This window comes from Neomonachus schauinslandi, chromosome 1 (assembly GCF_002201575.2).
Source record: "Neomonachus schauinslandi chromosome 1, ASM220157v2, whole genome shotgun sequence".
In the NCBI taxonomy this organism is placed as follows: Eukaryota; Metazoa; Chordata; class Mammalia; order Carnivora; family Phocidae; genus Neomonachus; species Neomonachus schauinslandi.
The window spans coordinates 13,234,164-13,255,123 of NC_058403.1; the positions used below are offsets into that span (position 1 = coordinate 13,234,164).

Here is a 20,960-nt window from a genome sequence, read left to right on the forward strand (position 1 = left end):
CCCCCAGGTCCTGGGATCGAGCCCCGCATCAGGCTCCCTGCTTGGCGGGAAGCCTGCTTCTCCCTCTGCCACTCCCCCTGCTTGTGTTTCTGCTCTCGCTGTCTCTCTGTCAAATAAATAAATAAACTCTTAAATAAATAGATAGATAGATAAATTTCAGGATAGCTGCTCTGCCAAAATTAAATATACATCTTTCAAAGGCTGTTTAGCTTCATCAGCTAGTATCAGTTTTTCTTTCCACTTTTCTTTCTTTCTTTCATCCTTTTTTTCAAAGTAATCTCTGCACCCAAACATGGGGCTCAAACTTAAAACCCCAAGATCAAGAATGCATGCTCCACTGACTGAGCCAGCCAGGTGCTTTCTTTGCACTTCCTAACTGGGATGCAGACGTAAACTCTCTGGTGTCGGAATGGAGTGTGTTGCCCTTGGCTGAGTTTGGCAGAGAGCCTCAAAGGTGGAGGGAAGAAGGGGCCCTGCTTTCATTAAATAAAGAGAGGAAAAGTCTGTTCCGTAGAACCTATCAGATTATGGCTCTTCTTGGCGGTTGAAAGTGTGTGACATAGACTTTTCTAGAAGCGTTGAAATGGGATTCTTACTTAGCTAGTGTATCAGTCAGGATGGTTAGATTATGCTGTAGGAAGGACCAGCCCCCATATCTCCATGGCTTAACACACCTTTTTCATTCCTGCCACACTTCTGATGGACACTGGCTATGAAGCTGTATTTGTCCTGGATACTCCGGGACCCAGGGTGATGGAAGATTCCCTGACACATGCTTCCACGACTGTAAGCAAACGGATCAGAATGGGAGTGAATCGGGCTTTTGTTTAGTAATGACACATGTCGCTTCTCCTCAAATTCATTGGCTAAAGCCAAATGACAGGGCCACACCTAATTTTAAAGGGAGCAGGAAAGTTCCATCCTCCTATGTCCCTAGGGAAAGCCCAAAATATTACATGTACAACAGGAATGACACCACAGGGGCCCAGTCTTCGGAAGAATCGATGAGAACTAGGGGTTCGGGAGCAGTGTGGCGTGTTTAACAAAATGATTTTAAGCACAGGATGGGTAAAGATCAAGGTTTATAATAAATTACTGGGTTATACCTAATTTTTTTCTGGGCTTTGGTTTCTCCATTCGTAAAATGCACCTGGGCCCCTTTTAGGTGAACTTTCTATTAAAGTATAATATCTACACAGAAAAGTACACATTTTGATGGTGTTTCAAAAGCTCGTACCCCCATGTCGGAGGTGCGTGCAACCAGCACCCAGACTGGGGAGCTGAACGTGGCCAGCACCCCAGAGGCCCCCTTCATGGTTCCTTGCAGCTGCTTCTCCCTCCCCCGCTCCCACCAAAGGGCTCCTCTTCTGACTTCTAACTGTGCATTCGTTTTTGCCTGTGTCTGTATTTTATACAAATAGAATCTTAGTCTATATTCTTGCATGTCTGGCTGCTTCTCCTCAGTGTTATGTGTGTGAGACTTACTCATGTTGCAGTCTTTCGTTCTCCTTGCTGTATAGTATTTCATTGTGTGATTATACCACACATTATTTATCCATTCTGCTGTTGACGGGTGTTTGGATAGTTTCCAGTTTTGCCCATTGCAGATTATGCTGCTATAAACATTTTGGTGTATATGTTCTGTTGAGCATATGAATGCATTTTTGTTGAGTGTATACCCAGGAGTGTATTTTTGGGGTCACAAGGCGTGCACATAGTTAGCTTTTCTCAGGTAGTGTCCAGCAGCTTTCCAAAGCAGTATATTCTCCATCCAGTAACCAGCACTGCCTGGGAATTCTGGTTGCTCCATATCTTTGCCATCACTTGGTATTTTCTTCCTGGAAGCTTTTTTTTTTTTTTTTTTTAAGATTATATTTATTTATTTGAGAGAGAGAGAGCAGAGCAGGGGGAGGGGCAGAAGGAGAGAGAGAAGCAGACTCCCTGCTGAGTAGGCTTGATCCCAGGGTTCTGGAATCATCAAAGGCAGAAGCTCAACTGACTGAGCCACCCAGGCGCCCCCTGGAAGCTTTTCTTTTAGGAAAGAATCCTTACTAGATTGTTCTTCCATCTGAGCTAATTCCTCCCTCCTTAGCTCCCTCCCTAGATAGATAGATAGATAGATAGATAGATAGATAGATAGATAGATAGATAAAAAATAACTCCACTTGGTAACATACCCATTGATGCTGAGGCACCGAGAGACACCAAGGTCAAACCCTGTGCTCTATACAAGGCAGGAGCAAGCCTGGTACATTTATCATGTGTGGGAGGACCTAAAACTCTGTATTTTTCTGGAGTTACTTGAAAGTGATATATAAAGATAAAATGTAAGATAGTGACTTTCTAAGAGGAGATACATATTAACAGTTTGAAGCAACGTTAAGCATTAAAGGTGAGTCTCCTATACAGACCTATGGGTCCCTACAAGTATTTACCTGGAATTTCCAGTGTTGCTACCTCCTCTTTTCCCCTTCAGTTTTCACAAGATGATTCCGTTGGCTTCGCTCTGTTGCTTCTCTGTGAGACTGTTCCACTCACTGATGTCTTCTTTAGGTGCAGGCACGTACTTTGCTATAAAGGTAACAACTGCCATATTGTTGAGGTTGGCCCAGTGGGTCGGGACTCTGTTGGCTGACACCGTGTTGCAGTTTCCATTGTGGGATAGCAAACTGAGGAGATTCAGAAATAACAAACTGGGGTGGTCTTTGGTTGCCGGGGTGCAGAGTACCAGGTGGATGGGGGCCTGTTACTGGAATTTTGTTTGCCAACCATCATTCCAATGAGTTTGGAAGCTAAAAAGATGCATCAGAGAGAGAGGGGAAAAAAAATCAGTGTTTTGTGCATGAAAATGTTGTTGGCTGTTACTTCAGTACTGAAGTGGCTGAATAGACCTTTTTCTTCAGTGAGCTAATTTCTGAGTGTTTATTAAACCTCTCTGGGCTTAAGGGGATACCCGGAAAATTCTAGCATGTCCTCACTTATAAATACTCGTTGACTGAGTTCCTGAAGTATTTGTAATGGTGGCTTAGTGCGAATGAGCTGTCTGCCCCAGACTGTTCTCTGACTTTTGCCTTTCAGAGCACCGTGAGTCACTTTGAGGTTGCTTGTCCATTGCTGGGGGTGGCCATTTTGAAAGAAAATGAAATGTGAAAGCCATTCCTCGCTGCTGGATGGCCCCACTTCCTAGATAACTCCCATGTGTCCCTGAACATAATACTGCTTCTGGCTGCCTTGAGCTCCTTCCACAACACTAATTGTGTCATTGCTGCTTGCCTCTGGCATAGGGCCTTTGGATTTGGGTCACAGCATTTCACTGGGGGCAGGGCTGTTGTCTTCCTTGGACAGTGATGTCCCTTGGCCTCATTCTCAACCTTGGAAGTGGCCAGCCCTCTGTGAAAACTGACCTTTGCTTCAGAACAACCCTCTTCACTAGAAACTAAGCTCTCCGAATAGGATTATCACATATTCAAGTGTCTTAATTTCGACTGCTATTAACATAATTGCACAAGTAAATAAATAAACGGGGGGCTTATCAGTGATAGACATTGATTTCTCACATTCTGGAGGCTGGAAGTCCAAGATCAGGGTGGGAGCATGGTTGAGTTCTGGGCAGGCCTGCCCCCTGACTCATAAACTGTGTCTTCTTGCTGTGTCCTCACTTGGCAGAAGAGGGACTAGTTAGCTCCCTGGCCTCTTTTTATAGGAGCACTAATCCGCTGCAGGAAGGCTCCACCCGCATGACCTAATCACTTCCCAAAGGCCTCACCCCCTAATACCATCACACTGGGGGTTAGGATTTCAACATTTGAATTTGGGAGAGACACAAACATTCATTCCATCACAACAAATGAGTTCCTTTAGCACACCAAGTGAGCAGACGCGGAGACTTCATATTCCAGACAGCTCTTGGAGGCTGGGGGTGGGCGTGGCATCTGACCTAAGGCCAACTTATTTCAGCATCTCTGCAAGATGAGGTCAGGATGGGTAGCCTGACCACGACCAGACCTGTCACCCTGACTCCTGGGGCCATGGCTACTCCAGAAATGCACTGGTTCCCTGCCGATAACCTAAGAGGCCACTGTTTCTTCTCGGCCCCCACCTGCCCCCCCTTACAGACCACCAGCCAGACGGAGCTGGAGAACTGGATCACCGCCATCCATTCTGCTTGTGCAGCCGCCGTCGCAAGGCACCACCACAAGGAAGACACGCTCCGGCTCCTCAGGTCCGAAATCAAAAAACTGGAACAGAAGATTGACATGGATGAAAAGATGAAGAAAATGGGCGAAATGCAGCTGTCTTCCGTCACCGATTCAAAGAAGAAGAAAACTATATTAGATCAGGTAATCATTCTTCTGTGTTTAGGCTTGGGCGGGAGTGTTGGGTCTTTCAAGTTCTTCCGCTCCTTGGAATCACAGAGTGTCTTGGGTCATGTCGTTGTCAGCCTGTCATCCAGGCTGCTGAATTCCTTACTGCCAACCGTCAGTGTTGCTCACCCATCGCTCACAGCCCATTGTCATGAGCGGAAGGGAACAACATTACATTGAAGGAGAGACAGGAATCTGATAGAGGAGGCTTCCCGCTCCCACCAGGGGCAAGCTCCTTCTAGGGCCTCTGTGAAATTGCGAAGTCTGCACTTTGCCTTCCCCACCTGCTCAGGTTGATGTGGGGCGTGGCTGTGGAGGGACGCACTCCCGACTCCTCAGTCAACTTAGAAAAGGTAGAGTGTGTTGTTGTTAAAAAATGCGCTGCAGTGTATGAGCAGAAGTATAAGGAAAGATTTAGCGAGGTGACAGAGGACATTTTTGCCTTCTCAATTGTCTCCAAGTCAGTGATAGCCATTGAGTCATGCTTTGAAACTTTGTCTTAATGTTTAGGAAATAATTATGTGAGTAAGTGAATTTAAATCACTGAACGGTTGATAGCATGGGCCAGCCTGTGGTTTCCCATGGGTCTCGCCCTCTGTTACCTGACACGGTATTTATGGTCATTGAGGCATAAAATTACCCATTTCAAAGTGTCCGATTCAAGTGGCATTTCGTTCATTCACAATATTGAGCCACCACAACCTCTGTCTAGTTGCCAAACATTGTCATTCACCCCAGAAGGAAACCCCGTACCTGTTAAATTGCTCCCCTCTGCTCCTGGCAGTCTGCCTCAATGGATTCACCCATTTTGGATGTTTTATGTAAGCGGAATTACGTAATACATGACCTTTTGTGTGTGAATTCTTGCACTTTGCGTCATGTTTTGGGATTGATCCACATTGTAGTGGATCTTTGTACACACCACAGTTTGATAATCCATTTGTCCATTGATGGACATTTGGGCTGTTTCCACTTTTTGGCTGTTGTGAACAGTGCTGTCGATAGGCATGCACGCTAACACTATATTTCAAGTCAAAGTAAAAAGTCGATGTCCACCATTAATCATTATCCATATCATTGTTAACATCACCGAGCCTTCACCGTATACCAGACCCTGTACCAAGTCTTCTTCTTGCATGATCTCATTTAAATATCACTTCAGTCCTAGGAAGTAGGTATTACTTTGCCATTTTGAAAAACGAGGACACATATCTTGGATATATATACACTATGGTTGGAATTCTATTCCAGAGCCTCAGTCTTCTCTTCACCTTCTAGTGTTTTCTGCTTCCCACCCTGTATTGTCTGCCATGACCTCTTCCCAAAAGCTCCTGGTCTCTTCGCCTCACTTTTCTTTTTTCTTTGTCTTTCTTTAAAAAGTCATCTCTTGGCAAGTCCTAGAATTCTCCAGTGGTAGAAATCCTACATATTTTACTTCCTTGGGTTTGTGGCCCAGAGCTTGGAGCTGATGGGCTAGAATGCCCACAAACGTGACATCTATAACAGGAGGACACAGAGTAACTAACATATACTTTCTTTTTACCAAACTGAATGTGTGACTGTAGATCTTTGCGGGGGGAGTGGGGGGCGGAACACGTTAAGTTATGAAAACAGTAAGACTTGAGCTGCTGTTCCCTAAGAAACTTAGAGTACCTATTGTTTACCCTTTAGGATTATAATCAATACCTTGAGAACATACAGATTTGTCACGTTTGTGTAGGATGAAGTTGTTAACGTTTGTTTTCCCTTTTACTCACCTTTTCACCACTGTAGATCTTTGTTTGGGAGCAAAATCTTGAACAGTTCCAAATGGACCTATTTCGTTACCGCTGTTACTTAGCTAGCCTCCAAGGTGGGGAACTGCCAAACCCCAAAAGGCTACTTGCTTTTGCAAGCCGACCAACGAAAGTGGCAATGGGCCGTCTTGGGATCTTTTCTGTATCATCCTTTCATGCCCTGGTGAGTAGAAGCTGAGGTGTGTTTAAGAAATATTTATCTTGACTATTAATCCTGAGCAGGACTCGACAAGAGTCTCTGCAGTGTTTTTCTGCTTTACTGTGATGTGTGGATTTCTGACATGTGCTCTCCTCTGCGGTGGGTACAGATCTTCATTTGAATCTGTTCTGAAATTTATTACTTAAGCCTCTCTTGATGGGCCCTAAATTATTGTGCAAAGAAAATATGAAAGGTATTATCTTAAGAGATCTCTGCATGTAGTGTTTGTTGCTAACTCGTGTCATCTTTAGGCAGTGTCCTGGTTTTAATCCAGATACAGATTTTTTTATATTAACCTCATGGAAATGTTAAGTGGAAAGCTCTCTCATACATAAATGCATCCTCTCTCTTTCACACACACGCACAAAAACATATGCACCGTATATTGAACATAGATCTCTTTGGAGATCTTCCTTTTCACTTTATTTTTAAATGTTATAATTCTGGAAGTCAGTTCTTGACAGTCATAAATACCTGATGCACTCGAGGAAGGTAAAGATGTTCCATGATTTTCCAGCCCGACATACGTATCTGCTTGGGAAAGAGAATGTTCCTCTGACCTCCGGAGTGGCAGATTGCATCGTGTTGTGTGTTTGCAGTCTGTAATTTTATGTACTTGCTAAATTGCGAACAGCTTTATGTTCTTTTGGCTCCTTTCTTCTCAAAAATTGCTGTGCGAGTAACATGGTTTCAGCCCATCCAAGTCAACACCCACTTAAAACGTACTGCACCTTAGCACATTTGCTGCGGAATTAAATGTTAAGGCGCAGGTTCCAGAAGCGGCTTTGGAAAACCTTAGCTGTGCTGCTCTTGGATTGTCGTGTCAGCTGTACCCTTCAATTGAATTCAGAGCTGTAATTCAGTCAAAGGCGTTTGTATTCTTTATAAATAGATTAGCGTCATCATTCAGATAATTAGGGGTAGATTTACATTTTTAAAGAAGTCTTAAACCAATTTCTAGACTTATTAAAACTGGCATCCTGATTTGTTCTGCTAATTACAGCTCAGCTCTTGGTCTCTCTTGGTCTCCCTGGCTACCACCTCTCCATATAGCTATTAAGTCCTTTTTTTTTAAATAGTGATGGGTCAACGCACTGTGATGAATAAGTCTTTTTTTTTTTTTTAAAGATTTTATTTTATTTGACAGAGAGAGAGAGAGCGAGAGCAGGAACACAAGCAGGAGGGAGTGGGAGAGGGAGAAGCAGGCTTCATGCCGAGCAGGGAGCCCGATGTGGGACTCGATCCCAGGGCCCTGAGATCATGACCTGAGCCGAAGGCAGACGCTTAACGACTGAGCCACCCAGGCGCCTGAGTGATGAATAAGTCTTGCAAATGTTTTCAGTTTGAGGCTTTAGGGCTGTCTCTCTGAGACCTGGACACCAATTTGTAACTTGACCAAATCTCAATTGGCTTATTCTAAAAAAAAAAAAAAAAAAATTATTGGGATAAAAATTCTTGCAAGAATGTCATAGACCGACGTGGTGTTTGTGTTAACGGAGCTCATGATGCCAGTGATGTAGATCCCATATTCGTTCTAAGCCCCAAGCATCCAAATGGCCTTTTCCTTTTCCTGGGCTTGATTAGATTTTTTGGAAGAAATAATTTTGCTGTCCACCTAAAACTTCGTTGCCTCATTTTCTTCAAAGCCACTGGAGCTAACTTCTCTGAAACAAGGAAGTAAGTCACTGTATTGTTACCCTTCCGTAACTTATCTCCCGTCCATCTAATTTCCTCTACCTCACTATCTGTGATTTGTGTATCTTTTTCTTTTGATGGGCAGGCTGTGACAGTCTGGCCAGCTCAAGATGGGAAGGTTAGTAACTTAGGCTTTTTGGTCATTGATTTTATTTTATTTTATTTTAAAGATTTTATTTGTCAGAGAGAGAGAGAGAGAACACAAGCAAGGGGAGCATCAGGCAGAGGGAGAAGCAGACTCCCCCGCCCCCGCCGAGAGCAAGGAGCCCCATGCAGGGCTCAATCCCAGGACTCTGGGATCATGACCTGAGCCAAAGGCAGCCGCTTAACCAACTGAGCCACCCAGGCGTCCCTGGTCAGTTATTTTAAAGAAGAATATTTAATTCCTTATATGCAGCTCTCTTTGCCTTGGGTGGTTCCACCCAACCCCCGGCCCCAGCTGCATCTGCAAGGTGAATCTGGGTGCCCGTATGTCTAGATGCCCTTCCAAACTTCTCTTTTCCATGAGGGGTTTCTCCTCAGACAGAACCAGTTAGGCAAGCCTGTTAGGTATCTGTTCTTGTTTGTTGCTCCAGTTCCTGCAGGAGATCCCAGGCAGGGAATTTTGCAGTCTGATTTATTGGATACTTATTTTTTCCTCCTCTCCTTGTCATTTGACCCCAGGGAATTTTTTTTTCCCCCCTTGGGATTGAAACAGGCTTCAATTTAGCCTTTGTCCAGACCTTTTTTTTTTTTTTTCTTTTTTCTTTGGGGGGGGTTTGGGGGGGGGGGGGGTGGGTTCGGTGGGGTTGGGGGGGGGGGGGGGGGGGGGGAGGAGAGATTTGGGCTACAATTTAAGTCCCATTCACCAGGAGGGCTTCCCATAATGCTCAGTGATTTGGTAATTAACTGAAGGGTCCCCGCTGTACTCTTCGAAAGAAGGTTATCATTGTTCTTGTTTGCACAGATGAGCAGAATGATAGAGTAATCAGGTTCCGGCCACAAAGAGAGGCATTGTCTAGGCAAAGATCATTGAGAAACTCTTGAGCTCTTGTCTACTAGTTCTTTTGCCAGCCGCCCCCCTCCCAAATCCCTTTGCTTATTTTGGGTCGTTATTGTGTTGGGAGTAGCACTTACTTTAGCAGTTTACAAGGCCCCCAGCAGTTTAGAATAGTTACTGTGAGAACCCTCCATGAAGTGCCCATTGGTTAAACAGACTAAACCAACTGGTCAGCTGGTAACTGAGAATATTTATGGCTGTAGAAGTTCCTCTTCTGGACTCTGCTCTCCTAGAACTGTAAACTGTAAAAGCGTTACTGTTGTAACCACGTTATGTAGGATCTCTGCTTTTGCTTTGCGATGTTGGTTTATTTATTTTATTCATTCAATCAACAAATACATGTGAGGCCTGGCATATGTCAGTTATTGTCCTTGTGATTAGGGCTATAGTAGCAGACAACCCCGGCTTCTCTTTCTGTTGGAGATGATGTTCTTGTGGGGGGTGATGTGTAATAAATAAGCAGTTAAATAGGCATGGTAGATCCAGGTATTGATGTGTACTACAAGGAAGGAAACAAGGTGTATATATAGACAGGGTAGTGAGACCAAATGGGCATTTTTTTCCCCTCTAGGATTTTTAACTTTTTTTTTTTTTAAAGATTTTATTTATTTATTTGACATAGAGATAGAGAGAGAGAACAAGTAGGCAGAGAGGCAGGCAGAGGGAGAGGGAGAAGCAGGCTCCCCGCCGAGCAGGGAGCCTGATGCGGGGCTCGATCCCAGGACCCCGGGATCATGACCTGAGCCAAAGGCAGCTGCTTAACCAACTGAGCCACCCAGGCGCCCCAAGGATTTTTAACTTTAACACCATTTATTTAGTGGTTCTTAGCCTCATTTTGTGATGACAGTCTTATACTGAAATAGTCATGTGAGCATGTGTGTATGTATGTTAGCGCATTGTAAGTTGTTCCTTTTACAACTTGTGTTTACCTTTAAAAAAGTGATGAGAATAGAGAAAATGTTTATCTATTTAAAGTAAACATGTGCCTTTTGGTTTGTGATTTTTTTTTTTTTTTTTGTCCCCTTCTCAACACCTTGAGCATAATCCTAGATTAGAGCTCTTTCTGTAATGCGGTCTTGGATATGGGATTTTTATCTGCCCGGATCTGGGTTTTCTTCTTTGCCAAGCCGGGAAAACATAAGACCTCATTTGCCTATTTTCATTTGGGACCAAAACCTTCCCCCTGATATGCAGAGAAGCTGTTTGGATTCCTGTTTGTAGTATCTTTGCCAGTCCACTCATGGGGCTTCCAGAGTACTTAAAAGCCTGGAGAAGTGTGCCTTCTAACCACCATGCTGATGGCTGGGGGGCCCCTGAAGTTACCCAAACATGTTTCATCCCCTAGACTCCTGCCAGTTGGCAACCGTCACCCTGGGAGTGGCCCGTGTGGGAATCTATTACAAGGAAGTTCCAAGACTCATCTCCAGCTCCAAAGAAGGGGCGGGGAGGTTTCATTTCAAGTCTGACTTGCTGTACCTCCTGGCACTCCCTTATATGAAAGGAAAGCCTGTGGGTGACCTAGTAAGGCCTCCTGACAAAAGTTCCCTTAAGCTCCTGGGACTTTGCTTGTAGCCCATAGGATGCACTTCAAGCATGAATGTATGCTTAGGAAGGACTCTGTGGGGTCCTCACGAAGATGTGGCATCTCCTTGAGTTGTCCGAGAGGCAGACTTACACCTGGGGTGATGCCCTCAGAAATATTTGTCTGGGTTGCTGGCATCTTGCAAATATCTCAACAGAGTTTAGCTTCCCTTTATTTATTCTTTTTAATAAAACAGAACTTTTATTCCCCTTTTACCTAAACGTAGGACATGTAAGGCTAATAAGGTGGCTTCACCATTTTCACAGACCCAGGTCCCTTCCATCTGATTGTCCTGCCATCTTGGAAAGGGTTCTGTCTGAATGTCCTAGACTAACTGGTTAGCATATGGACCTTCCTTCGTCGAGAAGGAGGGAAGGGAAGGATAAGGGGAAAGTCCCCCTTCTCTTGAGGATGATTCCTGGAGATTGCAAATAGCCCTTCTGCTTATCTCCCAGTGACCAGAACTTAGCCACAAGCGCATGTCCTGCTACAAAGGAAAATAAGTCAACTTTGGGTAGCCATGTGCTCAGCTACCTGGGGGGTTTCTCTGATGGAGGCAGAGGGAGAATGATATTGGGGGACCACTATCACTTCCCTAAGAAGGGAATTGTGTAATTCTGAGAAAATTAGTGGAAGACTTGGTAAATTTAGCTTTTTCACGTGGAATCACAACAACCAACACATATTGTTTGCACTGTTTTGCTGACACTGAGGCACCATTTTTCTAGAATGTAGAAACAGCTCTATAGCATTTGGGGAGAATCTCAAGATAGCATGGTTAGTTTAACTTGCTGCTCGAGTTCAATCCTGTGACCAGAGGGACATCTACTTCTTGGAAACAGGACCTATACATTCTGTTATTATTTTACATATTACTGTTTTCCTGATGATTTCAGACAGTGATTGAGTTTGCCAAACTTTCAGTTACATTTTAAATCCACGAAGGGCCCTCGAAGTCCCAACGTATATGAGTCAGAGATGAAATGCTCTGGTGGTGGGATCAGTGTTGGCTTTTTTAAAAAACATTTCTATGAATTTGAAGATCTAATTGGCTTTATTAAGTAATTCACAAATCAGGCAGCATCCCATCCGGCAAGCAGAGAGAGCTGCTCCCTGGAGGTGTGGCTTCGTGGGGAACCCGAGGAGCAGGTGAGTGGTCCTGACACCTCTCTCTTGTTGATGTGGTTCCTCACTGTCCTCAGGTGGCAGCTCGCACTGGTGAGACTGGAGTGAGACGTCGTACTCAGGCCATGTCCAGATCTGCAAGCAAGCGAAGGAGCAGGTTTTCTTCCCTTTGGGGTCTGGACACTACCTCCAAAAAGAAGCAGGGACGCCCCAGCATCAATCAGGTAAGAAGCAAGCCCAGATCGCTCCCACGGCCAGCTCACCTTGGGCTGTGTGAACCTTTATTGATACTGGCTGTTACTTCAAATCAGCTAGTTGACACAAAGAAGTTGGTTGCGCTAGACGCTTTTAATAGATAATGTATACTCCTAACTTTGAACTCTGCTATTAGTCTGTCACCAAGCTCCAGTCTCCCCACCTGCATCCTTTCCAAACCCTGGTTAATTATAGACCTCCTGAAAGTGCACAATTCATCCTGAGTCTTCAGAAAAAAGCAGGGCTTGTTGATGAAGCCAAGCGGGCACCTGAGCACAGAGTTTTTTAAGCTGCCTCTGGCGCGGGATCAAAGGCAGCCTCCGGGGAAATTGGATTGTTTCTTTGCCCTTGACTTTTTGGGGTTGACATTAAATGGGCATCTCCTCTGCCCTCCACCCAGATGCTGGGGCTCGAAGGGGATCTCGGTAGGTGGTGAATGGCATCACCAAGAGTGGTGCAGGGTCAGCCCGCTGTAGCCAGATGCTGTGGCCTTGTCCCTTTGACCCCTTCTCACCCAGACCGCTATCCTGCTAGAGTCACTTCTGGGAACCTCTCCCCATTGTCATTGTCATGCTCCTCTCTGGTTTTGTGAAATGAGCGGCTCCGGGACCGCTCGTTCAGGTTTTAGGGACTGAAGGAACACGACTGTTGGTCTTTTCCAGAGAAGGAGAATGTTGGATTCATGGATCATGGCGGCTAGAAAGTGAGGCAGTGAGCATTTTCTTTTTTTTTTTTTTTTAAAGATTTTTTATTTATTTATTTGAGAGAGAGAGAATGAGAGAGAGCACATGAGAGGGGGGAGGGTCAGAGGGAGAAGCAGACTCCCCGCTGAGCAGGGAGCCCGATGCGGGACTCGATCCCGGGACTCCAGGATCATGACCTGAGCCGAAGGCAGTCGCTTAACCGACCGAGCCACCCAGGCGCCCGAGGCAGTGAGCATTTTGAAGGTCATGGCGAGGATTGCCAATTTGACCTATTCACTCTGTGCCTTTATGCAAAGTGAGAAGCCAGTTGACCGGCTTGATAAAAAGATCCCTCATTATTTGTTCTGATAATCCCAGCCGTTAGTTTGCTTAAGAACTGAAGTTTAATAGAGACATTAATCCTGGAAACTGATGTCCTGCGTTCTTCACTGACCACCATGCTCACTATTTAAATGTGGATTATCTGTATCCTTGATGGAGTTTGCAGGAGACCAGATGAGCAAATGATGAGGTAGCCTGGACCGATCAGTCATGCGGTCTGTTCTGTGGTCTTTGGAGAAGGCGGGTCATCAAGTTTGTTACCAGGGGATTTGCTTCTGTGTAAATCGGAAGAAGTTTAGAGGAAGGTCATTCATTCTTTTTTTTTTTTAAGATTTAATTTATTTGAGAGAGAGAATGAGCGAGAGAGAAGGAGCAAGGGGAGGGGCAGGGGGAGAGGAAGAAGCAGGCTCCCCCCTGAGCAGAGAGCCTGACACGGGACTTGATCCCGGGACTCCGGTATCATAATCTGAGCCGAAGACAGACACTCAACCGACGAGCCACCCAGGCGCCCCAGGAAGTCATTATTTCATCCAAAAAATCACACAAGAGACTTGGTGGCTCTTGCTTAAACCCACAGAAGGAGGACATTCAGAGTCAGGATTCCCCCCTCCTTTTATGAGGTGGTGGTGGTGTTTTGTGTGAATCCTCCTGTGATGGCCGATGACTCAGACCATCACTAAAATATATGCCAGGACTTTGCAGCTGGCAACTCGGCTTGACCTTCTATTCTATCAAAAGCCTTGGTTCATGTGGTTCTATTTCATCGGTGCCAGGTCATGTCATATTCCTATTGCTGCTGAAGTAGATGACTCGAGTTAACTGAGTCCAAGAGAATGCTTTAACATATTTCAAAAATCAAAGGGTGATGCAACATCTTATAAGCAATTCTTGTTGCTCTTTCTTAAAGTCAGGGTTTAAAAAAACTTCTTGCTTAGCCATAAGCACCAAGAGAATAAGCCTTAAGCACCAACAGAAATTTACTTACTAATTCAGTACTTTGAATTGGACAAAAATGGTCTGTTTCTATCAATCTCATTTGCATCAGGAGAAAGCCTTTTTCTTAATCATCTGTATTATCCTGACGGTACCTGATTGGTTTAGAGCCAATATAAGTAATTTCTCCTGTCTGCGTGTTTAGATTTTGACTACTTAGCAGAATTCATTTAATTTCAAAGAACAGACAAATTTCTGTTTTTTAAATTAAAAAAAAAAAACAACCTTTTCTGTGGTGTGGAAGGTACTATAAATGTATGTTCTCAGGTTCTACTCCACAGAGTATGAAAAATTATTGATAAATGTTTGATCGTGTCTAGGAGGGAATTGCAGAAACTTCAGTGTGAAGAGACCTAGCTCATTGCTTTTGCAAGCATATTGTCTTTAAATCTAAACGAATTTGGGCACCTGGGTGGGTCAGTTGGTTAAGCGACTGCCTTCGGCTCAGGTCATGATCCTGGAGTCCCGGGATCGAGTCCCACATCGGGCTCCCTGCTCGGCAGGGAGTCTGCTTCTCCCTCTGAGCCTCCTCCCTCTCCTGCTCTCTGTCTCTCATTCTCTCTCTCTCAAATAGATAAATAAAATCTTTAAAAAATAAAAAATAAAAAATAAATAAATCTAAACGAATTTTCCAGATCTAAAAGCTAACTTTTTCTTTTCTTCTTTTTTTTTTTGAGTTGTCAAAAATATAGGAAGTGATCCAGTTAGAGGAACATATTTTTCATGGTCTGCTACCATGGAATTATGTTCCCTATTTATGGATCTGATAGAGTAGTAGCTGGAAACTTCTGTAATGTTTTCTAAGAGCCATGTCCATTTTCCGTCCCCCTTCCCATGCTTCGTTTGCCCTCCTGCCCAAGGTCCTTTTTAAGATGATCCTTTTGTATGTGCAGGTGTTTGGAGAGGGAACGGATGCTGTAAAGAAATCTTTAGAGGGAATATTTGATGACACTGTTCCAGATGGCAAGGTAAAAATAAACACATTCCTTTTCTAAAAGTACCACAAATGTATCAACATCACACAGTTCAGTGGGTTCTTGGGATCCTAAAATTAAGTGGACTCTGTTAAATACTGAAATGATCAGATCTTCAAAGTTATGTAACAGGTCAGTAAAAGATGGAAAAGCCTTTTATGTTTAAAACTTGGAAACAATAAGAACATGCTCCTGCTGACATAACATTTTCAATACTTATCATTTGGATGTGTAATTTCCCGTCTAGAATTTAAGACAAAATTTGGGTTCTGGGGAGCTGAGGATTTTATGTCATTGCCGATTCCTTTTATATCCAATTTCCATTCCCAAGAAGTGAGTTCTTACTGCCCTCCCTCTCTGCCCACACATGCTGTTTTGTTCCCATTAATTTCAAAGAACTGTTCCGATAGTATACTCTTTAAAAAAAAGCTGCATTTGCCTCCTGAAGACAAGTATTCAATTAAAGATTCACAGACTCGTTCCAACCTTGTGCTTGGATTTAAAAGGGGTTGTCAAACTGCTCTGATTGAAAGCCCATAAAGAATATTGATTTTTTTTTTTTCTGGGCCACTTTTTTCAGCCTCTAAATAAATGGACATCCCGAGTTTTAAAGACCCTGGTAGTGATACCAACAACCTCTTTGTTCAGGGGTTTCTGATGTTGATAATGCGACCTTGGAATGATCCTCTGGTTCTCGGACTCGGAATCAATATGACAGAGAGTTCAGCCCCCGGTTGCCATGCAACCAAGCAGCAGTGGTCAGCAGTCAGCACAGCCCCGCATTCTAGATGGAGTCGAGCCTCTGAAGCCAGGGTGCGATGGGGAGTTCGGGCCATTGGAGGGGGAGGAGAGACGAGTGGCTGCGGGCAGGCCTTTTCTCACTTTTGTACTTGAACTACTCCTGGATTATGTCATCGTGGGTGCAGAAGCAGGTGTCCTTGGAAATACCCATCCACAGCCCTCTCTGAAAAACTCTCTCTGATGAGATCTGGTGTAATTAAATCGCTATACCTACGTGCAATCCAAGCATAGTTTTTGATGTTAATGAAGCCCATTTCTGAAGTTAGATAACTCATCTTGCATACTATTATTAGTTCACTTTTATTTTTTTAAGATTTAATTTATTTATTTGACAGAGAGAGAGAGACAACTAGAGAAGGAACACAAGCAGGGGGCAATGGGAGAGGGAGAAGCAGGCTTCCCGCCGAGCAGGGAGCCCGATGCGGGGCTCGATCCCAGGACCCTGGGATCATGACCTGAGCCGAAGGCAGACGCTTAACGACTGAGCCACCCAGGCGCCCCATTATTAGTTTACTTTTAATGTTGGGATACCCTCTCCAGGCACACAGATCCTGGAGCCTGCAAATGCTTTTCCTTTGGATTTCTGTGTCCCTTTTGTTTTTCCATTTCTCGGAGATACTTCTTTATTCCACTTCTTGGCTAGAATGCCTTGATCTCCAAGATCAGTTTAGATGCAAAACTTGGGCTGATCCAGTGCTAAGGGGCATTTATTTTACATGGTGCGTGAGGACAGTAGGAAAATTCCAATTTTAGTTAATGGGATTTAGCCAAGTTGATTGTTTTTTGCCAGGCCTTCCTTGGGGCTCAACTTATCTGCACAAATGACATCATTCAAAGCCAGAGCTGAAATTGTTTTCTCAAGTGAATTTAGTTTAGTAGCCTTTACAAAAATATGTCCCCCATTCTGGGATTCGTTCTTTTTATGAATGAAAGTTGTTACATTACCACCTCTCAGCCTCTGTTTGGAAATTTGTTTCTTCTTGTAATTTGCCAATACCAGCCTTGTTCTTGGTAACCTATAGATATGTATTTCTGATTGGTGGCCTGGTTTTAAACCAATAATCAAGTCTTATCAAAGCACATCTTGCCCATCCATATTCTTTCTACATTGCTGAAATCTAACATCATTCTTTGTTTGCTAATTTCAAAGAGATTGGGCTCCTATTTCATTGCTATGGAGTGTTTTAGTTGCGTATGCTTAGATCAACCCAGCTGCTGAATGCGTACATAAGACACATCTTTTCCCATCCTTACAAACTTGGTGCTACTCCCTGGCCCTCAGGCAGAGTGGTGGGAGGGTGGAATGTGGCAACAGCCTAATAAGGCCAGCAAGCTCATGCCTTAAGGTTCCCTGAACCTCATCTGGGAAATGGAACTGTCTCCCTCCCGGAACTGTGCTGGAGGTCAAATGCAAGCACAAAGATGATGCTCCCTGTAAATATGAGTGCTAGAACATAATCTTTTCTTTAAAAATGTCCTTGGGGCCTCACTCTTGCCTTTGAAACATATAACTCACACAGTAGATATTCTTGCTGTAGGAATTCCCTGCTCTAAATTAAGGCGGGTTGGTGGAAGAAATCATAGCAAGAACACTGAGCTGAATGGACGATCCATTTCTTTCTTTCTTCCAAATTTCAGTGCCCACTCACTCACACACTGCCCACCCGTGCATGCCATGGACCGGGTCTAAGAAACTGTATCTAAGAAATCTCTCCTTCCTCCATTAAAGCACTTCTCTCGGTAGTTTCTTCCTGCCTCGGAATATTCCCCTCTGCCACCATTTCTGCTCTGGACCATGTTCATGGGAATAACTAATCCCATGTACGATCTGGGGATCTGAGATAGCAAGTCCTGACTACTGTTGCCCGGCTAACTTTATTTTTTACCGTAGAGGGAAAAAGAAATGGTCCTGCCCAGCGTCCACCAGCACAATCCTGACTGCGACATTTGGGTCCATGAATATTTCACTCCATCCTGGTTCTGTCTGCCAAATAATCAGCCAGCCCTGACGGTTGTCCGGCCCGGGGACACTGCCCGGGACACCCTGGAGCTGATCTGCAAGGTATGAAAGTACTTTGGGGTCTTTTCCTTGAGAAGAGCAGAGGGGGCTGGAGGAACCTTCCCTGCCACACGTGGGAATTGAGAGGTGTGCCAGAGAGGAAGGCATTTCAGAGTACCTCCATTTCCTCTCAGAGCAGCTTCAGATTCCTTTGTGATCATACGCATAATAAGCGGAAGTGAATTCTTTGGCTTTGGGAGGAGAGGGATTCTTTTTAAGTAGCTCCTTTCAATATGTGTATTTCATAGATTTGGTAACAAGCGTATCACATGCTCACTGCAAAAATGTTAGAAAATTTGGGGGAAGAACAAAGCGAGTGAAACCCACCCTTATAGGATCCAGAAGTTATGCTGGAAACAGTCTGGCGTTTTGCCTTCCCTTCTGTTTTCTACACACACACACACACACACACACACACACACACACACACACACACGTATTTAATGATACCATGTTATGTGTGCTGTGTGTAACCTGCTTTTTGACAGCAACTGACACACCATTGCATCTGGGGAGAGAAAAACTGAAAGAAATATGTTTGACCTCCGTGATGGGAAACTCCCTTTCCTATAAAACACCATATTTAAGCCTCCTTTTGCGCGCGTGTGTGTGTGTGTGTGTGTGTGTGTGTGTGTGTGACAAATGCCTGAGCTCACTCTCCCTGCTTTCACTTCAAGCTGAGAAACTTCCTAATCTTTTTCAAGGTCAACATGGTGTTATTTTTTCGCCCCTGACGGGCAGCCAGATGAAGTCAAATAAGCAAAAGAGGAAAGAAAAGAGCTTTTCTCATGGGCCTGTTTTTACTTCCACACAACTGATAACACTAATAGTCCTATTTAGTCTATCCTATCAAGTCTGAGAAAGAACTGATGCCCCCCGCCCATTATACAGATGGAGAAGGGGAGGCCCAGAGAGCCATAGCTCCTGGCCCTGAGCTCACACTGCAGTCAGTTTGCAAAGGAGGGACTGAACCCACATCTACCTGGCTGCTCTGAGCCTGGGTGTATCCTCCTGCACCAGATCAGTCATCAGGAAGGGCAGTACATAAGGGTCAGAAGAAGCTAGAATATATTCTTTAGACAGTGTGATGGTTTTCCCCAGGACCACGAAAGGGCAAGTGGAGACCTTTCTGGCATAATTTTGCCCTGGAAGAAATTGGATGGAGACAATGACATTTTGAGGACCTCCTCATTCAACACAGTGGTTTATAAACACTGCCTAACTTTCTCCCCCAGAGAAAGTACCTCAGTGCTGTATATAACTCTACAATCAGCGATTCTTGAATTTGTTAAAGAAAACAAATCACTAGGGCCTTTGTAAAGAAAAAAAAATATGGCTCTTTCTGTGAGTGGGAGAAACAGTCTGGCTCAAATAAGCCTTATGTGCAAGAAATGTAGAAGGGCCATTTGTTTCGGGACAAAACTAAAACCAGCCCCCACATAGGTGTTAAAAATAAATGATACTCTGTTACATGCTTTGAAGTCTTCATGTATGTGAATTCCAGCTTTTTGAAGATAATGGTATTTCTGTTCACATTTTTCATTTTAATTACTTAACAAAATTGGCCTATTGAGGATTTCTGCATTCTTTTATTTATAGATTAGCACGATTCTTTAGAGACCCATTAATATTCTGCAGAGCTGTGGGAGTTATTCTCAGAACTGCAGCTGAAGGTGTCAAAAGTAGGACTCTGGTGCTTTTTTTTTTTTTTTTTTTAAAGCCAAACTCTGGAGGGTCCTTCCAGGGGATGGCATTGCTTTAACACATCCTGTATCCATCGGCCTCAGACACAATTAGGGATGGGAGGGTAGGTCACAGTTTCCAATGACCATTGATTGGTGGAAAATTGAACAGTGAGTGGGGAAAATCGTGATAGGCGCAATTTTAGGTACTTTTTAAGTGGTTGTCTTGGTAGAAACCCAAGGAACGAGGAATAGTATTGCCTCGGCAACTACAGACCATCTCTAGATAGATAGTTGGACTTGTCCCCCTATAAAGTGTTTCTTTCTTTCACTTGAAAGGCTGTTGATGGTATCATGAGGGCACAGATCCCTTTTTCCAACAACAGAAGGTCATCCTGCCCAATTTTCCTTGGATCCTCAGCTCTTTTTCCCCAAACGTAGAAATAAAGACAAAAACAATATGGTGTGGGACAAGCTTACGTGTCACGAGTTTAAAAATGGAAAACTTTCGTGTGCACTTTAAGAAATTGATGGTCTCTGGAAAAGCACCCATGTAGGATAAATTATACAGTGTGCTGAGAGCCAGGTGCCTTCTAAAGCTGGCTTCTTCTTTGGAAAACACTTTATTGTAATTAGTGGAGCCAGTTTTATTCTTAAGAGGGAAAGAGATAATGGGGAAACAGTGCCACGTGTTATTAATGATCTAATTAATGGTGAGTGGTTTTTTTTTTCTCTTGGAGGAGGGACTGAAAAAAAAAGGTGATTGTCAGAATGTGTGTTTTATTTCTTTATTGTCATTCTCAACGTTGGTGATGGATGCTTTTTCTAATATTTAATAATCAATCTCTTTCTTCTGTCTCTTGCATTCAGCTCATTCTCTTTCCTATTCTATCTGATCCACATCATTTCCCATCAGTTTGTCATCTGCCACCCGAGAGCCAGTCAAGTTCTGGTATAGTAAATGTTTCAAGATCTACATTTCATGTACTGTTCATGTTATGGATGTTACAAAAAAGATTGTTGCTAAATATAGCAGGTAACCACATTGGCCTATGGGTTTTCGATATATTCTGATCATTGCAATTACCAAAATAATTGCAAAAAAATTCATTCATCCATTCTCACTAATATAATTCACGTGTGGCCCTGGGATGAGAGTTTTATTTCATGCCATCCCTGTGTTGGCTTATGCCTTTGATTATTCTAATAACCATTGGCTTTAAAAAAAAATAAAGGTCACCTTGAAGAGGAAGATAAATATCTTCGGAAATTCCACAGTAGCGTGCGTGTGTGTGTGTGTGTGTGTGTGTGTGCGCGTGCATGGATTTCTATATGTGGTAACTGCGTGCTTTTATGTTTCCCTGAGAAGTT

The 20,960-nt window shown here is 43.8% G+C and overlaps 1 protein-coding gene across 2 annotated transcripts in view; it reads left to right on the plus strand.

Moving 5' to 3' along the window:
• Positions 1 to 20,960, plus strand: part of TIAM1 (TIAM Rac1 associated GEF 1) — a 194,242-nt gene that overhangs the window by 96,168 nt on the left and 77,114 nt on the right. For both annotated transcript variants that reach the window (XM_021678087.2, XM_021678088.2), the window contains exons 6-10: positions 4,116 to 4,340; positions 6,138 to 6,323; positions 11,878 to 12,024; positions 14,967 to 15,041; positions 17,740 to 17,910. In XM_021678087.2, the coding sequence (XP_021533762.2) occupies positions 4,116 to 4,340; positions 6,138 to 6,323; positions 11,878 to 12,024; positions 14,967 to 15,041; positions 17,740 to 17,910 (804 nt within the window). The remainder of the gene's footprint in view (positions 1 to 4,115; positions 4,341 to 6,137; positions 6,324 to 11,877; positions 12,025 to 14,966; positions 15,042 to 17,739; positions 17,911 to 20,960) is intronic.